At 38.5% G+C, this 21,563-nt stretch overlaps 1 protein-coding gene across 3 annotated transcripts in view; it reads left to right on the top strand.

The window, feature by feature from the left end:
- Nucleotides 1-21,563, top strand: part of Grm1 (glutamate metabotropic receptor 1) — a 401,569-nt gene that overhangs the window by 357,034 nt on the left and 22,972 nt on the right. For all 3 annotated transcript variants that reach the window (XM_085688524.2, XM_048425346.3, XM_048425345.3), the window contains one exon: nucleotides 8,978-9,908. In XM_085688524.2, coding sequence (XP_085544650.2) covers nucleotides 8,978-9,908 — 931 coding nt within the window. The remainder of the gene's footprint in view (nucleotides 1-8,977; nucleotides 9,909-21,563) is intronic.

Here is a 21,563-nt window from a genome sequence, read left to right on the forward strand (position 1 = left end):
ACTAACTATGTCATTTAAAAGCAGAAAAATTAACTAGCTTTAGTTATTGTCTCCACTTTGCCAATCACCGTGACCTCTTTACTAATATCCATCTAGTTATTCAATTCTCTAAGATTCCTTACCAATCATTTTGCACTCAGAGATTTTTGAAAAAGCTGAGGTAATCATATAAGAAGCATCACGTGAGACAAGGTATATAAACAGAAAACTGAATCGTACAGAGTGACCCTGTACACAGTGTCTTATGAGCACTGGGCTTTTAAAAGGCAATGTTTGTTCCTTGGTGGGAAAAAAGCTTTCTTAAAATGAATGTTTAAGCTGTACCATGAAATATAGGGGTAGAAATTCACTTTGTAGGTAACTGATATTACAGAAATATATTGAGGAAAGCATTTTGGTAATGTTATCATTAAATAGTGTTATAAATGTTATGAATTCCCCTAAAATAATTAGGGTAAGATAATTATCACCTCTATTTCTTAATCCACATTAAGCGTGACTTGACCTACTTAGAAAGAAATATGATATTCCATTTTAGACTCCTAATGCATCTGGATATTATAAACTATGAAATATCTGGTTCACAGATGAGAAATAGTCTCTAGTTCTTGGATTAGAGTTATTACCACTTGCCTGAGTTTGCTGGGTAATCTGCAGCCTGCCTGAAGGCTAGCTGTGTAATGCCTCCAGTTCTCTGAATGACTGGCCATGGACATTTGCCAAGCTGCCCTGTTTTCATCGCTCTGTATGCTGTCCAAACAACTCTTTTTAAGTCTCCTTTTGCAAGTGGGGGGCCCGGTATGTGTGGATCACTATTCATCATACGTTATGGGAGAGAGTCCATCTTCCAGCCTTGGGATGCACTCACCCAGGATTTTCATAAATTTAACACCTCAAAATAGGAGCATAATCTCACTAACATGGTATGTATGACTTATGACTGACTTGGACATGAGAGTCAATTTCCTCAAACTGGCAAATCTATTGCTTCTCAAATTTAAGATGTCTGAAATGGGGCAAAGTTGGCAGGGAGGGAATGCCAATCTTTAGGTATCCTATTCAAGGCATCAGTTGTTGCTAATCTCCAGGTGGTTAGGGCTTAGGTGGGTCTCACTGACTGCCTCATATGCAATGAGTCCAGCATCTTGCTGGTAGGAAAACTGATCACAGTGGAATGGCAAGCCTGTGCTTGGGTTTTGGTTATGATAAAATGCCCCCGTTACTGCACAAGAATGCCTGGTCTTCTGCTAGGACAAAGACAATCTTCTTTAATTATATATGGCATACCGTTCATGCCAGTTGCTGTGCAACTCGATTTGGACAGTTTTATGGCCTCTTTTGAAGACGCCTCTATTTGTCTTTGACTTTTGACAGTGTTATAGGAGCTAGGATTTTTAAGATGCAAACTTTGAAATTTCCCTGGCGACAGCCAATGAAACCCATTAAAATGGGCTGGCTGATATTTCTGCCGTGAGCTGCCTCAAAGCTGGCGTTCATCAGACAGATCTCGGCAGTGCTCACTCTGATGGAACGTATCTATTGATGAAGTAGAGCTTGCACCTGGATCTCTCTTGATGCGGCGGTGCTGACATGCCGTCTGTCTTTTGCTGTAGTATGCATTTTGCTTTTAAATGAAAACATGACATGAATATGTTTTGTGAGCTTCTGAATTTTCACAGATATGTGAACTCATGCCGTCTTTGCTTGCCCATGGGAAATGTTAGAAAAGCGAATGTGACTTGCCTCCATGTCATTTCTCAAATGATCCCAACCAACAGAATTTCTGGCTATCTTTAAGTTATTGAATTAGAGATGCCAGCTGACTAGAAAAGTCTTAGAAATAGACTCCTATTACTGGTAAGAGAAAAGTAAAGATCGTGTCATATTTGCACAACTGCAAATCAGTAGGGGAAACTATATATGAATAAGTAGAGCATACAAAATATGACATGCACAAAAATCTTTAGAAATTATATTGAATTTGTTCTTTGATAGTTTCATACATGTATATAATGCAGTCCAGTGACCTTAACGCTCTCTCCTCTCCTTCCTGACCCTGTTCATCCTCCTATAAATCCCCTTCTCACATTCTCTTTTGTTTCTTTGCTTGTTTTGTGATCCACTGACCTTAACCAGAGCTATATGCGTGGTGATGGATTTGGAATTGTTCAACTGGAGCCTGGTTGGGCTCATAGTGGGTTTCCAGTTTAGAGCATGATTTTCCCGCTACCAGTAGCCAAGATGTCAGCAGAGAAGCTAGGACCTCATGAGCCTCATCTCCCAACTGCTGAAAAGATCAGTCTTGTTCAGAACCAGTGCATGTAGCCACTGCTGGTTAGTGGTCACATGCGCAGTAGCTCCATCAGGGCTCAAAGAGGGCATTTCACAGCTCTTCTCTGTATCTTCTCAATCTACCACATCCACCAAACCTTAGTGGGGTGGCATAAAAGTCTTGTCTAGGGTCGATACTCCAAGTGTCACTTATTCTTAGCACCTTGAGCAGTCTTGAGTGTTTTCATTCACAGCTGAGAAATATTTAGATATTTAGATGATGGTCTGACACTATGTCAGTTTAGCTGAGCAGTAGTTACCAAGATCCCCTCTAGAGATTTTGCCTTCTTCAGCCATTGCTTTTGACTGTATTATAGTATCAGACATAGATTATTTACTATGGAGCTTGTCTGAGATCCAATCAGGGAGCAGTTGGTTACCCCCTAATAGTGGTACCACTTTTGATAACCTTGCAATATAGTTTGCTCTGAAGATTTGGGTTTAGAGACTTAACAAAATGGACATTTTGTTTCTAGACTTTCCACAGCTGTGCTTTTAAAATTTACTAATCAGTTAAGTATTCATTAATGTTAAAATTCCTTTTTTTCCCAAAGGGTTGAAAATGATGAAGACAGTGTTATTGAAGTGTAAATTCATGAGTAAGCATTGTGATAAATGTTTTCTCATACCATTGAATCATAAATCAGAATGTTATAGCTAAGAAATATAAAAAGTTAGTCATATTTCTATCATTGTAAGGATTTTATCATATTAACAAGAGATTCTGTATCAATCAGGCTTTCTTTAGGCCCACCAAGCTCCCAATCATGACACAGAGATTTATTATTAGTTATGAATGCTCAGCCTTATCTTATGTTTAAGTTAACTCTCATAACTTAATTTAGCCTGTTTCTCCTCATCTATGTTTTACCTCAGGGATTTTTACCTTTCTTTGGTTCTGTATGTCCTACTCCATGACTGTCTCTCTGGTGACTGCCTGCCTGTCTGTCTGTCTGTCCCCAGCTGTTTCCCTCTCTTTCTCCCTCGTTCTCTCTTCTCTCCTGTTGTAAAAGGAGCAGCGGGCCGCTTCCTGCTTCCTGACTCCCTGCTGCCTGGCTAGCTTATACCCCGAAATAACAACACACAAATTGTATTCATTTAAACACTGCCTGACTCATTAGTTCTAGCCTCTTATTGGCTAACTCTCCCATCTTGATTCAACCCATTTCTAATAATCTGTATGCCACCATGAACTTGTGGCTTAGTGGGAAAGATTCAGCATGTCTGACCTGGCAGCTTCACGGTGGGAGGCTCTCTACCTGCCTCCTTTCTCCCAGAATTCTGTTCTGTCTACTCCGTCTATCTAAGTTTTGCTCTATCAAAAGGCCAAGGCAGTTTTCTTTATTCAACTAATGAAAGCAACACATAGAAAGAAGACCCTCCTACACCACTCTCCCTCCCTGGAGCCTAGATTCTTCCTCCTACTTATTCTCTCTGCCCACCAGCCCCATCTATCTTTCTGTTGCCTAACTATTTGCGGTTTAGGTATTTATTAGACCAATCAGGTGCCTTAGGCAGCACATCTTTACGTAATTAAACAAATACAACAAAACAAATTGTAATACATCTTCACCTAGTTAAAGTAATATTCCACAACAGAATACCTTAGTCTGTTCTGAAAAACACATAATGTAGGCTATTTCATATTTGTAAATGATAGAAAGGGCAGCTGTGTGTATGTAATCACTTAGAAATTCTCAAAAGATTTTTTTTTTTGTAATTTCAGTGCCCAGTTTTCACGATGTTTGAATTAATGCAAATTATAAATTAAGCACAAACTGGCTACATCGCTACTATCTTGGAAAAAGGATTTCATTTTAATCATGTGGCCAATTTGTTTCTCCTAATAAATGATTTCATTTCTTTATGAGGAGTTTATATCAGATTCACAATGTAGCCCATATGGTGCTTCTAGATAACCTTCATGCTATCTCCAGGATTATCACTGTGAATCTTAATAATTATGGGATTTCTTTCAAAAATGTAGTCTCGCTCATTTTTGTGTGTCTGTGATTGAATCCTTAAACTTTTCTGTGGATTCATGGATTTCCTATTATTAAAAAATGATTTTGTGTGATGTGAGGTTTTTGGTAAGGACTTTTTAATCAGACTATACTTTGCACATCACATGATTAGTTATGAAAAAGTATCTTTCTAACATACTTTGTAGTGCTCATGTTTTCATAATATTTTCCTTTATGAGCCAAATTTTATGACAGCCATTTTTTGGTAACATTAAGAAATCAAACAACTGATATTACTATTTATTTTTAGAGATTACTAAAGGATTGAAAAAGAAATGTTTCTGGTGCTGGATGTAGCTAATGGTAGAGTACTTGTCTGGGAGGCAAAAGTCTTTGTTTTGATCCTTGGTACTATCTCAAATAGTTTCTACAGATATTGAATAAGAATAAAAGAATTATTCTGAAAGTATACCAGCCATGAATAGATATCTTTACTTATTTTTATTTTAACACCTCTGTTGACCACAGATGATGCCAAATTTCAGTTACTACAAAATTATATTGAGACATAATGTTTTTAATATGAACTAGACTTTTTTTGTTTATCAATCGTAGAAGATTTCTTTTTTATTTTTAATATACACAGGAAGGTAACAAGTCAAGGTCTAGTATTTAAAATTTCTGCTGTGTGTAGAGATGCTTCTTGAGGTAAACATAACCCTGAGATTCTGCTTCATCTCTTAAAAATTTTAAAGTTACTCAGTTGTGAATATCAGAGGGCATAAAATTGGAAGTAAGAATAGTACTAATTTATAATTGTTAATTAAGTAGCAAAAAAGATGGACAGTTTTTTATAGTAACAGGAATTTAATATGTATGGGCACATTAAATTTCATGATATAGCACAAGGCCTGAAGATGTTTTGACTAATTTGGTTTATGATTGCATTAAGGCAAGGGTCTAAGTGTTGGTTGTTGAATTAAGGAACTGGGCTTAGTGTGTGAGTTAATTGTCTCTTGTTATATAACACATCAATCTAGTAGCTTAAAGCAGCATATAGTTATCATCTCACAGTTTCTGTGGGTTGGGAACATGGGCAGGGTTTTACTTGGTCCTCTGTTTTGAAGTATCTTTCAGAAGGCTAGGGATAATGTCTAATGCAATGTTAGGAGAAAGTTACACTTCTCAACTTTTGTCTGTGGTTGTTTTCAGGACATGATTCCTATAGACTGTTGGGATGAAGGTATTCATTTTGTATAGCTGGTTTTGAAAAATCTATCCTCAGTTCTTTGTTATATGGACCACAATAACATGACAAATTGGCTTACTCGGGTCACAAGAATGTTAGCTAGCAAGACATATTATCATCTTATGTAACATAATCCTAGAAGTGACAGTCCATCAACTTTCTTGTATCCTGTGGATTAGAAGCAAGTCACAGACTCCACTCATATTGAAGATCAGAGGTTGCACAAGGACATAAATATCAAGGGTCAGAATTAATAGAGATCTTTTTAGAAGCCTCTTACTGGAGTGGGCAAATATGCTGATTTGTCTAGAGCAGAAAGTAGTCTTCTCATCTGTAGAACTCTTGAGAATCTAGGTCCTGTGGTGGGCTACATTTATACGTGAAGTTCTAAAATCCTTGTTTCTGTGTAGTCTGTTTTTCTATGGGGATTCTCGGGCAATAGCTATTTCTGGAATTACATATAATGTGTCAGCATCTTCAAGCCTAGGGCAGTTCTGATTTGATCATGTTCAGGAATTATAGTGTATCTTCTTCTCATCTGCTAAATTTGTAGGACTTTGCCCAAGATAATAAAGAAATTTTCTTACTAATAATTTCATAGTATTAGTTATGTGTTTGGACAAAGGGTTGTTTTTCCTATCTGAATGACTTTATTAATCCAAGGTATCTAATGTTTCATTTGGTTGAAATAGTTTAAAGAACCACTACTTTTAGAAGTTTAAAGAAAGAACTCATGAGTGGTGGAGTCTCTCACTAGTAAAATCATTTAGATGTGATGGAATTGGGATACTTTTTCTTTGTGATTTTTAGACATTTAGTTTCTTTCTGTCTTGCTCTGGAGTTTAAGTTGGACTTGAACTGAAGTTACAGATGTGAATTATCACATATGACACTTCTGCTGGTTACTAGCTTAATACTTTCTAAACTTTAGAACCCAGGACTGGCTTGGATGATATTTTCTCCCACATACATGTCTCCATCTTGTTTCGATAAATCAACTTTCTTATAATTCAACAGAGGAAAAAAAAACCTCAAAACCAAGACTCCTAGCTGAAAAAACACATGCAATAAGAGTGTAAATGTAAATAAATAATAGCAAATGCAATGAACATAGCAGATATGTAGAACATTATTTTATAAATTGTGTAATTGTATAGCAGTTTTTGTTGACTCTTTTATAATTTTTATTTTATGTGCATTGTGTTTTGCCCATATATACTCTGTGGGGGGAACAGGTGTCAGATCTCCTAGAACTAGAGGTACAGACAGCTGTGAGCTGCCACATGGATGCTGAGAATTGAATCTGGGTCCTCTGGAAGAGCAGCCTATGCTCTTAACAACTAAGCCATCTCTCAAGCCTTGTTTGTTGAGTCTTAAGAACTCATGTCTAATTACAAAAATGGTGTGATCTAAAACCAAGTTTTGAAATAATTAATTTAAAATTAGGTATACTTGCTTTATTTGAACACTAAGTTTAGATCTTCTACAAAGACACACAAATCATGTATTCTAGGAATATGAAATAAAGACAACAACAAACTCTTAGAAGAAACGTTTCCTACTTAGAACAGTGTTGGGTCCGCCTCACACGTACTATGTGAGAATGGCAGCTTGAGACTTTGAGTTGTCCTTGGGGTTCGAGAAATCTGATGAACCTAAGGCAAAGAAGGGACTCAGTGAGTGAACCTATCTGTCACAGGACCTTCAATATTTGGCAAATGAATATCTTCAAAATGATCTTGATGAAATTTCTAGAAACATGAGTAATGGAAAAACCAAAGATAGACAGACAATCATCTTTATCTAGCAGTTCTACCTCTGACATATCACATTCTTTGGGACAAAAGCAAAAGGCAAAGACATTTCATCGTGACTAGTATACTGTTAGCTCTATGATGGTTGCAGGTGTCAGTTCTATAGGACTACAGTAGTTATATATCATAAACAGATACAGGAATTTTCCTCATTATTTCGTAAACAATATAGCACAATAGTCACTTACATAGCATTTATATTGCATTTTGGTATTATAAGTAATCTAGACATGATTTAAAGCACATAGGGGGAGTCTGCAGGTTACATAAAAATTTTATGCCATCCTCAAGAAAGTACTAGAGTCTCCACGTACTTAGTACCAAATAGCTCTATGCAAATGTCTTCTCAGATAAGTGACTTGAACATTCTCTATGATTTGGTATCAGTTTGGGAAACTGAAACCTGTTTCACGAGCTCATTCCTCGTGGATACTGAAAACCAACTATATGTGAATTAGAACAACAGAAAGACAGGAAGAGCGCAAAAGCTCAATTTCCTGCTGACTACATACTACAAGAAGTGGCTACCTCCGAGGGATAAATTTCCCCTGAGAAGATGCTATGGCATGTTGTGTTTTAGAAAGTGTGGAGTTTAGGGACTGATGAATTTCCAGAGAATAAACTGGTTGACAACATCGATAGAAGTAGGAATTCATATGAGACTGTGGTTGATTGATTGACACTCCTGTGCTGATGTGAGCATTTCCCAGATCATCAGAAATAAAGGCTGGCAGTCATGAGTTGGTGGACAAAATCACGTTCATTGAGGTGGGTTGGTGCTGAAGGACTGAACAGAGGTAAAACTGATTTTTCTGGTCCCTTGGGGGTTTCCTTTCTAGGGCTATAGAACAGAGTCTCTTTCTCTCTCTCTCTCTCTCATCATTAAAATAATTCTACTATCACAGTTTTGGACAATACTGGTCTAGACTAAACATGGATTCTTGTGAAGAAGTTGTCTCCTGAGCAATTCCTTAGAAACACATGCCCACAGAGATGAATGAAGAGAGATTTCTTTCTTTGGCATGTCTGTTGGGGGGCTATTAACGCAAAGGTCCAACTGACAGACTTGGAGAACACATGGGAGTTTAAGTAATACAAAAAGGTGTGGTAAACAAGAAAATGTGAGTTTTTCTACAGCATTCAAATTATAATACATACTCACATACACATACACATGCAAATATAATACTCTGCTAGCTAAAATTTGTCTATGAGTCTTTTGAGCTTATGTACAAGGGTTGCATAACAAAAATAATTCTTCGTTTCCTTCTTATTAGTGTATTCCTTTTGGTTATCCCCATGTTATTTTTTGTTTCCTTTCTTTTTTAAAAAAAATAATAGAATTAAACTTCACCAAGGTGGTGACATCACTTATAACGCTGGAGCTGAAGGAAAAGATACTTTGCAAGTTGAAGGAAGTCACACCAGACTGTAAAGAGATTAAGTTTGGAGATATGGTTATCCAGGGAAGGTAACAGAGTGTGTCTGAGTAACATGGGGGCATACCAGCACATACCACGAATGATGTGACTGGTTATGCCTCCAGTAACTGGCAAGCACGAGTGAAATTGCTCAACAGAAATCTGAGACTCGGATTAAAATCACTTTTCTCCTTGCAGGCTGTGAGCCCATTCCTGTCCGTTACCTCGAGTGGAGTGACATCGAATCTATCATAGCCATTGCCTTTTCTTGCCTGGGCATCCTCGTGACTCTGTTTGTCACCCTCATCTTTGTGCTATACCGGGACACACCTGTGGTCAAGTCCTCCAGCAGAGAGCTCTGCTATATCATTCTGGCTGGCATCTTCCTCGGCTATGTGTGCCCTTTCACCCTTATCGCCAAACCAACCACCACATCCTGCTACCTCCAGCGCCTCCTGGTCGGCCTCTCTTCAGCCATGTGTTACTCTGCTTTAGTGACCAAAACCAACCGCATTGCACGCATCTTGGCCGGCAGCAAGAAGAAGATCTGTACCCGGAAGCCTCGGTTCATGAGCGCCTGGGCCCAGGTGATCATTGCCTCCATCCTGATTAGTGTCCAGCTGACCCTAGTGGTGACCTTGATTATCATGGAGCCTCCCATGCCCATTTTGTCCTACCCGAGTATCAAGGAAGTCTACCTTATCTGCAATACCAGCAACCTGGGTGTAGTGGCCCCTGTAGGTTACAATGGACTCCTCATCATGAGCTGTACCTACTATGCCTTCAAGACCCGCAACGTGCCCGCCAACTTCAATGAGGCTAAATACATCGCCTTCACTATGTACACTACCTGCATCATCTGGCTGGCTTTCGTGCCCATTTACTTCGGGAGCAACTACAAGATCATCACGACTTGCTTCGCAGTGAGCCTCAGTGTGACGGTGGCCCTGGGGTGCATGTTCACTCCCAAGATGTACATCATTATTGCCAAGCCCGAGAGGAATGTCCGCAGTGCCTTCACCACCTCTGACGTAGTACGCATGCACGTTGGTGATGGCAAGCTGCCGTGCCGCTCCAACACCTTCCTCAACATTTTCCGGAGAAAGAAGCCAGGGGCAGGAAATGCCAAGTGAGTTGTCCGATCTGGGGTTCTCGGTCTATCTCCTGTCTCTGTCTCTCTGTCGTCCTTTCTCACCCTCCCCTCCTGCCTCATTCCCTCTCCTCTTAACCTCTCTCTGTCTAAACTGCGTATTGGTTTCCTTCACTTTCTCAAAGATTTTCAAATCTCACTGTTGAAGTAGGGTTATAAACTTAAAAGTGCTCTTTGTTTTTCATTGCTTTGAAACAGCAAGAATCATCGAGCAGTGCTGACCGAAATGTGTCATTTTTATCATTTTTTTTTCCCTAGAGGCTCAAACTACAGTTCTGTCAAGAACGTCTTCCCTGTTATGTCGGTTTCCAGTCTACAGAGAATCAATACAGTCTGGTCCCAGGTCTAAGAGGCGAACACTAGTTTTAAGAGACAGTTTAGACCGAGGTCGAAGATAGCATCTGATTTATTTTTATTCTGAAAGCACACTTCTAGCAATCTGGGGTGGAGGATGATAAGATGCTAAGCACCCTTGGGAGAGAGCCACTTCAAAATCGGATTGCCGTGGAGCATCAAGCATGTGCTGTTATGATGTCCCCAGAGCATCTGCCTGGTCCTAGATCTCTTATTTATTAAACTTTAACACATATTGTAATGAACATGTTCCACGGTGTTGCACATGAACTGGGGAGTCTCTCCTTCATAGTCATGATCAGAATAGTTTTTCAGTCACAAAGCAAGACATAAATAAGAAGCCCTAAATTTGAATATTAAAATCTAAATGATTTACATTCTGGTAATTCTGGATGATAACATTTCTGTGATAAATATTTTTCTGTTTTTCACAATTCTATTAAAATTTATAAGTACCATCTTGCTGAGGCTTATGAGAACACATTTTATGCCATAGTTATAATTTTAAAGAATGACATGTGCATGACAGTGGTGATTTGTGCCTTGAATCGCAGCGTTCAGGAGGCAGAGGTTTCTAGTGGATCTCTGTCAATTTGAGGTTAGCCTGGTCTACAAAGTGAGTTCCAGGACAGCCAGAGTGACACAGAGAATTTATGTCTCAAAATATCAAACACAAGCCAACTGACTAAACAAAGCAAAACAAAAATGACATAGTAGGGTTACGTTGGCTCTTTGAGATGGTTTTAAAAATGATGTCAATAGCAACAGGTGCATCACATATGGCATTTTATAACTATTACACCCATGTAAGTCAAGTAGCATCTAAGAGGGATAAATGTTACTTCCTCCCTTGTAGCTAAGGAAATGAAGTTGTCTACAAATTCATGTAATTTTTAAGTGCAAATTTCTTTAGCCTGTTTTGCCTGTCTTAAATTGGTATAAAATTTCTTATCTTAATATATATATCTAAAACTCTACATGAATTAAGATCTATATTTTGTAAACCACATATGGGCATCTTACAGAAATCATAATCTGTGGCTGTGATGCAGAATTGGGGGGTGGAAATCTTTGAAATCCATAGTCATTAATTCAAATGAAAACATCCGTAACACTTAGCAGCATTAGAATGAAGCCAACCATTCATGCTTATTTTTCACTTCACGTCCTTTACAAGCTGCTGGTCATACAAAGTGCCTAGCAATGACTTTCTCCTTGTCATGATTTTTCTTCCCATCAATAATGACTTCCAGACACTTCTTAGCATGCGAAACTACATGTCCATTGCATGAGCCAAAAAGACCATTAACCCCAGTAGACAGCTGTGAAATAACATCCAGCAGTTTCATTACAAGGTGAGAGAAGGCAAAACGTCAGAAAAGAAGACATCCTTGGAGTGAGGGAGGTGGCTCGGTGGGTAAGAGCACTTGGTGCAAAAGAATGAGGGCCTATGTTTTTAAAAATAATTCATAAAAAAACCAGGGATGGTTGAGCGCCTGTAACCCCAGTACTATGGGGGATGGAGAGAGGCGTAAGCAAGGGAGGATTGCTAGGGTTTTTGGGTTGCCAGCCTAGCTGCAGCTTCAGTGAGAGAGTCCAACAAGGGTATAAGGTATAGAGTGCCAGTGTCGGACGCCAAACATCCTTCTCTGCTCTTTTGGTCCCCACATGATCTCACAGGCACGAGTAGCCCCTTATACACACAAGTGCCCATGTCGAATACACTCACATACTCACATTCACACACATACACAGACAGCACACAAACTGGGTGGGGACCACTTTAAACTGAAGTAGTCACAGGCAGAAAGTCATAAGGATTTCATCTTATCATCTACTATCTAGTTCCATGCTACTGCCTTGATTTTACTTCTTAAGAAAATTTAGCGATTTTTTTTTTTGGTCATGTGTCCTTTCTCAAAGTTATTGCTCTGAGAATCTCTGAGACTGAGACGTCTTGTGCTCATGTCCAGGAATGTGCTTTTCTGTGAATGGATGGGAAAGCTTTCCAAGACAACTGTGAGTAAAGAGTCTTATACTTGCTACTGGGATGCCACAGGGCTCTTAGACACCACGGGAGTGATGCCTGGAACTTCCTGAGCAGTCAGGGTCACTGTGTGTTTGGACTGGTCTCCTACACCCAAACTGCTTTCCCAATTACAAATTTAGAAATTAATTTCATTTAGGATTTTTCATTCAAAGGGAAGTTTAATGCAATTTAAGTTGGTTTGGATGTTCTGGAAGACGTATTTTCACCAGTAAACTATTAGCTATAAATTACCAAGCATTATCAGAGGGTTCTGTTGATAAATTTAGTTCCAGCTAATAATGATAACTTGCAGCTTTCTGAGCACCCTTTGTAGCTTCTTCAATATGTTCCATGCAAGTGAGCTGACCCATAGTGGCTATCTGGGACTATGTTTCTGTGGAAAACAATAATTTGATTATTCCATTTTTTCATTTATTTTCCTCTTGCTTCTGTTGTAACTCTCCATAAGACTGTAATTTTAAAATACAGCAATAACCTCAGTGGCTGCCCATGTTTTTGCCTTTTTTTATTGCCATTTTTCCTTGGTTTGTCTCCAAAATTACAAAACCATAAACAATCTGCTATATTCTGCAGCAACAAAAAACTGGCAGAGTTTTACAGCTAAAGCAAGGGGTTGAAAGCTCCAGCTAATATGTCACCCTATGAGTTTATTGCCATCCTGAATGTGCAGTTCTTACATTTATGGTGTACAAAGGGTGCTCAGCTGTCTGTTCAGACACCAGAATGAACGGCTTCCACCTGGCCTACAGCTGTTTTGGGGTTCACAAGTCCAGAGACATTCTATTAGGAGCCTGTTCCTCCAAATACACAAGAGAGATCATGGCACATGGCTGGTTTGGCCAAGTTTATTTAAATACTTTTAATTTTAGTCATAGTAAGATGTCTGATAGAACTGACTTTTTTTTAAAATATTTGCTATTCATTTTCTGGAAGAAAACTTGGGAGGTGTTTAACCAATACATTCCACATTTGAGTATAGCTATTTTGTCACGTCTATTTTATTTTTGCTTTTGTTATAAGTCTTGGAGGCATAACCTAACTTGAGAAGGCCAACTAAAGTGTATTTATCTTTCATATCTCTACTTTTCTTAGCTGTGTCCCACAGATTTATTTAATCTGAAAATATTTAGTTCTGAATAATATAAAGATTTCAGAAATTTTCTCTTTTTTGGCAGTGTACTTAAAAGGGAAGTCATTAAACCCAAATTAGGTATGACTTCCTCTTACAGCAAAACTTATTTGACATTACTTAACAAAAGGAGTAAAACTACTAGATAAGTGACATGCTTATTTAAAAAATGATTATACTAATAAGACTGTCAAACTAGCATTTTGAGTTATTTCCAAAATAAACTGAATTTTTTTTGGTCTTTTTTTCAGTCTTTTTAATTGATTTTATTGAGCTATATTATGCTCAATAAGCATTTTTGAGTGCAAAAATAAGAGTGCATTTTTCTCTGCTCCCTTCCCTTCTTCTCCCCTCCCCTTCAATCCTCTCCATGTTCGGCATGCTCCTAATTTACTCAGAAAATCTTGTCTTTTTCTACGTCCCATGTAGATTAGATCCATGTATGTCTCTTTTAGGGTCCTCATTATTTTCTAGTTTCTCTGGGATTGTGGTTTCTGGGCTAGTTTTCTTTGCCTTATGTCTAAAAGCCACTTATGATTGAGTCCATGTGATAGTTGTCTTTCTGGGTCTGGGTTACCTCATTCAATATGATGTTTTCTAGATCCATCCATTCGCCTGCAGATTTCAAGGTGTCATTTCCTTTTTGGCCGTGTTGTACTCCATTGTGTAAATGCACCACATTTTCCTTATCTATTCTTCAGTCAAGGGACATTTATGTTGTTTCCAGGTTCTGGCTATGACAAACAACGCTGCTATGAACATAGTTGAGCACATGTCCTTGTGGTACAATTGCACATCCTTTGGGTATATTCCCAAAAGTGGTATTGCTCGATACTGAGAAAAGTTGTTTCCTAATTTTCTGGGAAATTGCCATACTGATATCCAAAGGGGCTGTACCAATTTACACTCCCACTGGCAATGGAGGAGTATTCTCTTTACCCCACATCCTCTCCAGCATAAGTTGTCATCAGTGTTTATGATATTGGCCATTCTTACAGTTGTAAGATGGAATCTCAGAGTTTTTTTGATTTTCTAAATAAACTGAAAATAAATAAACTGAATAATTACAATTCTGTAACTGGAGGCTGCACTTATGTTTTTGGCTGCCAGTTCGCAGAGGCTGATACTTTGCTTCCTGACTTTTCAGACCCAAAATAATTACATTATTTATATAATTATATTATTTAAATCACTGCTTGGTCAGTATCTTAATTGTACAGCTAGCTAGCTCTTATATTTTAAATTATCCTGTTTCCATTATTTTCTATTTTACCACGAGACTCGTGGTCTACCAGCAATATTCCTGCTGGCGGTTTGCCTCTTTCTCCCCTGGTGGCTGCATGGCATCTTATTGACTCCACCTACTCTCTCCTCCTCTATCTGTTTGGAATTTTTGTCTTGCCCTATTCTGTGCTGCAGGAGGCCCAAAGCAGCTGCTTTATTAACCAATGGTATTCACAACATACAGAGGGAAATCCTACATCAGCAGCCCAGTCCTGAGTAATCACACAGAAACTTATACTAATTACAAACTGTTTGGCCTATTAGCTCAGGCTCTTATTAACCATCTCTTACAACTTGAATTAACCCATTTTTACTAATCTGTGCATTACCATATGGCTGCAGCTTACCAGTAGTATTTTGGCATCTTTCTCCTTTGGGAGCTACATGGCATCTTCCTGACTCTGCCTCCTTTCTCTCTCTCTATGCTTGGATTTCCCTCCTGGCTCTATTCTGCCTGAGTATTGGCCAAATCAGCTTCTTTATTAACCAATGGTAATAATACATATATATTCACAACATAAAAAGGGGCATCCTACATCACTATCCTCGGTAGGGCTCCTCTTGTGAGGAAATGGTGACTGAAGCCACTTAGGGAAGAAGCCATTTATTTGGCTTACCCACTGATATTCATCATTGGAGGAAGTCATGGCAGGAATTCAAGCAGTGCCAGAACCTGGAGGCCATGGAGGGCTTCGCCTTACTGGCTTGCTCCCTACGACTTGCTCTACCTGCTTTCTTATAGAACCCAGGACCAACAGCCCAGGAGTGGCCCCACCAACATTGGGATGGGCCCTCTCCCACCAATCCCTAATGAAGAGAATGGCCTACAGGGTAACACACAGCCTGCTTTTTCTGAAGACATTTTCTCAATTGATGTTTTCTCCTCTCTGATGACTATACTTTGCGTCAAATTAATATAAAACCAGAGGAGGTCAGTTTGACTGTTCCTGGAGTTGATAGGTTACAATACACTCCTCTGAGCTTCTGTACTTCTAATTGAGTGTAAAAGTGAACTATGACCACAAGAAGAGTATGGAGTTGATACATGAGAAATATTAATGCCCACTTCCATATATGAACTAATTATAAGATTGCTGCTATGTTTTCCAAGCACTTGTATGGTTTTCTGGCTTTTGTTTCTTCTGAATTCAAGAGCCAATCGATGTACTACATGGAATGGTGATATAAGAATATCTCTCTACTCACCCTTGCAATGCTTAGTTTTAATTGACAGCTTGGCACAACATAAAACACTGGCAGAGAATCTCAATGAGAAGTTGTCTTAATTGGGTTGGGACGTGACAGATTTACTTGACTGAGTCAACTGAGGTGGGATAACCCACTCTGAGTGTGGATCGTAGGCCCTGATGAAGAGTAAAAGCATATATGCTTTTGTCACTTTCTGTTCCAAATTAGGGACATGATGTGACTGACTCTCTCAGGCTCCTGCTGCTGTGAACTCTGTGCTATGAAGAGCTATAACCTGGAACTGAGAGCTGAAGTCAGCCCTTTCACTTCTGAACTGCGTTCATGGGGTTATTCTATGACAGCAACCAAATGAAATATTCAATAGCTCCTTACTAGGATTTTATTTGTCTTCAGGAATTGGTCATTAAGCCTTCGCTTTCGTCCTTATCCCTGGGATCAGTGTTTGTTTTCTCCGTCCTACTTTGATGGTGAGAAGAAACCTGATAGTCAGCCAACAGACATCAGAATGAAGTGGCAGAAGCATCTTTGCTCTGATTAGAATACATTCCCTATTGTGGCTCATGAGATAAGGTCTTCATATTCTGAGATTGCTTTTGTGGGGGCCCCTGCAAACTTCAGGCTGGCAGTAAGATTATATAGAGGAGGTAAGGATGAAACTCAGTCCAACCTGACTTATACAAGGCTGGGACAGACTTCTGGAGTCTGGCCCCAGGTCATTTATTTTAGCCATATTTAAGCACAGCACAATTTGCTAAAAGTTTTCTGATGACAATTAACTCAATCTTGTGAGTATATCAAAACTCAAGACATGTTTACATTCTTTACATAGTGTATCTGGCTTCTCTCATGAAAATAGGTTTTGTTTACTCAGAATGTTCAAGATTTAGGGTCTAAGGAGAATGACTGTGGTAAATATAATACCAAGGGGAGGCAGAGTTGATCTGGCTCTAAGATAACAGAGAGGTTACTTAGACTGATGTCAAGTATAAGTGATGTCACTCAAAAGGATGGATTTTATGGCCTAGAAGAAATGTTGAAGATTTACCAGGAAGAAAGCCTGGGATAAACAAATATAATATTCTGGAGGATAGGGGTGAAGCTTGACTCTACAGATACGAGGTGATCACCAGGCTATAAACTACATCTTTTCCTTGAATTCCAGGAGAAAGATAGACAAACTTTTCCCTCCATTGAAGAGACAAACCTGTGTGTTTAACTTTCTTGGTTTCTCTGGTGCTTATCTGTGTGTATAGGACCTCTTATCCACTACATATCTTCCCCTCAATCATAAAATATATAATTTTTAGCATTATTGTAATTTAAAAATAGTTTTATTGAAGCATTTGTCATAGAATTATACTACTTGATAAGAACATTTACTCAGCAGTTTATACCATTGATTCTGTCATTTATGTAATCAGTTATTGTTTCAACTGTTAACTTAGAAACATTTAAGCATTTGATAATATGTTAGACAATATTCAGAGTCAACATATAAGAGAATGACACTTTTGCAATATAATAAAGGAGACACAAATATAAGTTAATATGTATATCATATGTCATGATAAAATCCCTGCATGAGTTGTAGGTGCCCTGACATGAAAGGCTGTTTTTCTATGCTGCAGCCTAGAGAAGGTTTAAAGAATTTTAAATAGCATTGTATCTTGGACTTCACTTTCATGAATTTGCTCAGCAGAACATATCACTCCACAGGGACATTATTTCACATAAGAATAAGTGAAGAGTACACAGAGTCGATTTACTTCTGGGCCATAGCATGGATCTGATAAAAATGAAGTCCATGGAATGGGGTGAGGGTGGAGAGAGTGAATAAACTTAGCGCTGTAGGAAGATGACAGCTATAGTTAGTCTCCAATTTTTAGTGCAATGTTAGATACTTTTTCTATAACCACAGAGTGCAATGAAGGTTTCTGTGGAATGTCAGGATCCCTTATAAGTTTATGGGATAAGGTTAACTATAGAAAGATAAAGGTAAAAGCCTTGACTTATACCACTGGCATGAAACTTGAATCTAATGAATTGTATTTTTTTTCTTCCTGAATTTCATTCGTCTGAACTATAAAATTAGTTAAGGGAGATGAGGGAAATAAAAGTAGAATTTGGCTGTTAAAATTTGTCTCTAGGTGATAAGAAAGATAAGATTATGGGGAAGTTTATAGGCTGTGGTGAGACAGGGAGATGTTGATGAGTTAGTGTTTGGAGTTCCTGGTTGAAGATGGTGTAAAGGCACCCAAGGGGAAATGTCCATGGGTTACTTGGAAATTTAAGTTTGATCATCAAAAAAAAAGGTCTCATTAAGAGCTATGGTTGTGAAGCTCAATTGTCAAACATGTAGAGCAGACATGAAAGAAGTAATGACATGAAGAAAAAGTAAAATAGAAGAGATAGCATTCAAGAACATTCTCATTAAGTACCTTGCATGTGGGGGAGAACGCTACAATGTGGGGGGTGGGGGTCATCCAGAGCAGCCAATGGCTCAAGAGCAAGGAGCATGAGTGAATCCAGGAAGATGAGGATGAATGAAACCTATTTCCCACCAAGGGCAACAAATTGGAGTCACCACAAATTCTTGCCTTATTTTTTTTTTCCAGCAAAGGTCATACTGAGTACACAAAGGGCATAGATATATCTGCTTTTAAAATTTGCATTTTTTATTTTGAATTTTAAACTGAGACAATGAGCAGATTATATTACAACTTTAAGCAGAGGATATTTCAATATGAATACAGGCTACCTTTTATAATTCTTTCACATTTAAATGAATTGTGTGATTGAGATATATTCAGCTTCTCCATGTAAGATTTTGAGCTCATTTATCAACAATACATATGGTCTAAAGTTAATTTAGAAGCATGCTTATGAGATTATTCGTAATGATCCCTAGGTACATTTATAACATCACTTTGCAAATAAGGAACAGACTTGGAAAGGTCAAAGCCATTCTGATAAGAGAAAGAAGTGGTACTGAAATATTGCTTCATGGACAAAGTCATTTATTTTCATCACTCATAAGCTGCATCTGCTACATCAACAATGTATTTATTTGTTTATGAATTTAATAAAAAATAGCGATAAAGTATGTCAAAAAGGAATTTATACTTTATCGATGTAACATGATTACAATGGAAGTAGGCACATTAAACGACAAAGAGTATAATGTGGTAATTTATGTGAGGGATAACCCAAGTTAGATGTTATCTTAGTCGGGGCTTCCATTGCAAAAAGTATCATAGGCGAGTGGCTTAAACAGTTGAAACTTTGCTTTTATAATTCTGGAGACTGAGAAATGCCAGTAGTGTTGCGTCTCAATGAGAGTTCTTTTCTCATAGTCTCACAAGATAGAAAGCAGAGAGAAAGGGAAACAAGCTCTCTTCTGTACTTTTATGAGGGCCCTGTTCTCATTTGTGAGACTCCACCCTCATGATCTAATTACCTGCTAACTACCTCTTAACATCACACTAAGGTAGGACTTATCATCTATATTTTGGGAAGACATAAACAGTCTGTAGCAAATGTTTAAATAATCTCGCTATTTTTAAGTTACTAGTCTTGAGGAGATTATATGACCTCTACATATTTGTCATAAAATAGAACAATACCTATACTTATCTAAGAGTTATTAAAATCAAATGAGGATATTTCTGTAAAGTGTATACTTCAGTGTTCTCACAAAGTCACTATCATTCATTGTTACATAGTAACATTAATATTATAAAAACATAAAATTTATTATACCTTCAAGGAAAGATTGTTCTGGAAGCAGTGAGTATACACTACTACTGCCAGCTTATTTTATGTACGCCGTGTGGAATGGCAAACTGAAGATCTGCAGAAAATAGGGTCACAAAATGCTACTCAGTATGAGATGTGTGTGGGGATAGATGCCCCGTTTGCCACAGCTTGAGAACTGGTCCATGCTTGGCCCCAGCTAAAGAAGGATGAGGTCATTTGCATTCCATCTGTCCACCTTAGCATCCAGTATGAAGTGTTACCTGCCCACAAGGGATGCGAGCGTGGGACTGTGCTTGTAAAGGTAATCTCTGAGCAAAAATGTTGGCAGTTTGCAGACTGAGCGCTCAAGAAAAAAGTACCAACGGGATTAGAAGACTTGGCTTGTGTAGACAGAGCCTGCAGGCTCATTAATTAGAACTCTGGGGATGCAAGTCGTAGACACCAACGTAAGCCAGCCTAAGCAAAGGTGAAAGAGGTATTTATTATAAAGAATATAAAAAAGTCACACCGTGTAACTCAGGTTGTGAGATTTAGAATGCTTCTGGACCACATGAACTACTGAGCTCCTGTGTTTAGAAAGGCTAGAAGTCTATCTTCCTCCTACATCTTCTGTGGATCTATTTTCCATTTCTTCAGTGCTCACAGTCAGCCTACGAGTAACCATCCCAAGGCTCCTGAATCTCAATGTTGTTACATGTCCAGCTACGCAGAGAGACTCATCCCATTCTCTCTGTCTACACAGTTCTGTATAACATGTAGAAAGCACTCGCAATGCAAGGGAAAGGAAACCTCACAGCATGGGTACAGCGTTCATTTGTATGGTGAGGAGAAAAGAAAGAAGCACAAGTAAAACCAGGTCTCACTGCTGTTAATTTTACTGTGTGTTCCGGGCTAGAAAATGACTTTCAGTTGCTTCAGACTGAAGACTGAGATGGGAAGAAAGTTTTGTTTTATTTTTCTTTGCTTCATAGTAAGTGCAAGACCCTAACCAAGTAAAAACAAAATACTGTTAATTGAAATAAAATGCACCTGAGTTGCAGACCAAATTAAAGTAAATTCATTATTAAAATTAACTAATAAAATAAAAAAATAAATGACTGAGGATATAGCTAGGCTGTTAAAGTACCTGTCTACCTTGCATGAAGCCCTGGGTTTGATCTCCAGCATTATATACACTGTGTTTTGGTGAATTCTTGTATCCCAACACTTGGGAGGTAGAAGCAAGAGGATTAGGAGTTCAAGGTCGTTCTCCACTACACAGAAAGAATCAAGATTAGTCTGGGTTATGGAAGACCCTGTATCAAAATAAATAATAAAACAAAATATAAAAATAATAAATGCTTACTTAGGTTCACGCCAAACACATTTCTACTTTCATTTCAAAGGCCCAAAGGAAACTTTCAATGGCCAAAGACATTGAATAACACTTTCTATGTAGATTTCCTTTGAGATATATGAAGAGAATTGTCTGTATTCTGTCAATCATGTTTTAAATAAACGCTGATTGGCCAGGCAGGAGGTGTAGGCAGGAAAGCCAGACAGGAAGTGGAAATGATGCAAGGAGAGCAGGAGAATTCTGAGGAGGAGGAAGTTAATTCCTCCCTCTCCTGCCCAGACCACCGAAGCAGCAGGATGTAAGCTGCCCCACTGAAAAAGGTACTGAGCCATATGGCTAACATAGATCAAAAAAAGGGTTAATCAAGATGTGAGAGTTAGCTAATAAGTAGCCTGACCTAATGGGCCAATCAGCATTATAACATACGGAAATCTCTGTGCGGTTGATTTTCTCTGGGTCCTGCTGGCTCAAACCCCCAACAAACAGGCCTCCTCATGTTACAGAATGGCGCCCAAC

The sequence above is a fragment of the Myodes glareolus genome, chromosome 1 (genome assembly GCF_982192425.1).
Source record: "Myodes glareolus chromosome 1, mMyoGla1.1, whole genome shotgun sequence".
Classification (NCBI taxonomy): Eukaryota; Metazoa; Chordata; class Mammalia; order Rodentia; family Cricetidae; genus Myodes; species Myodes glareolus.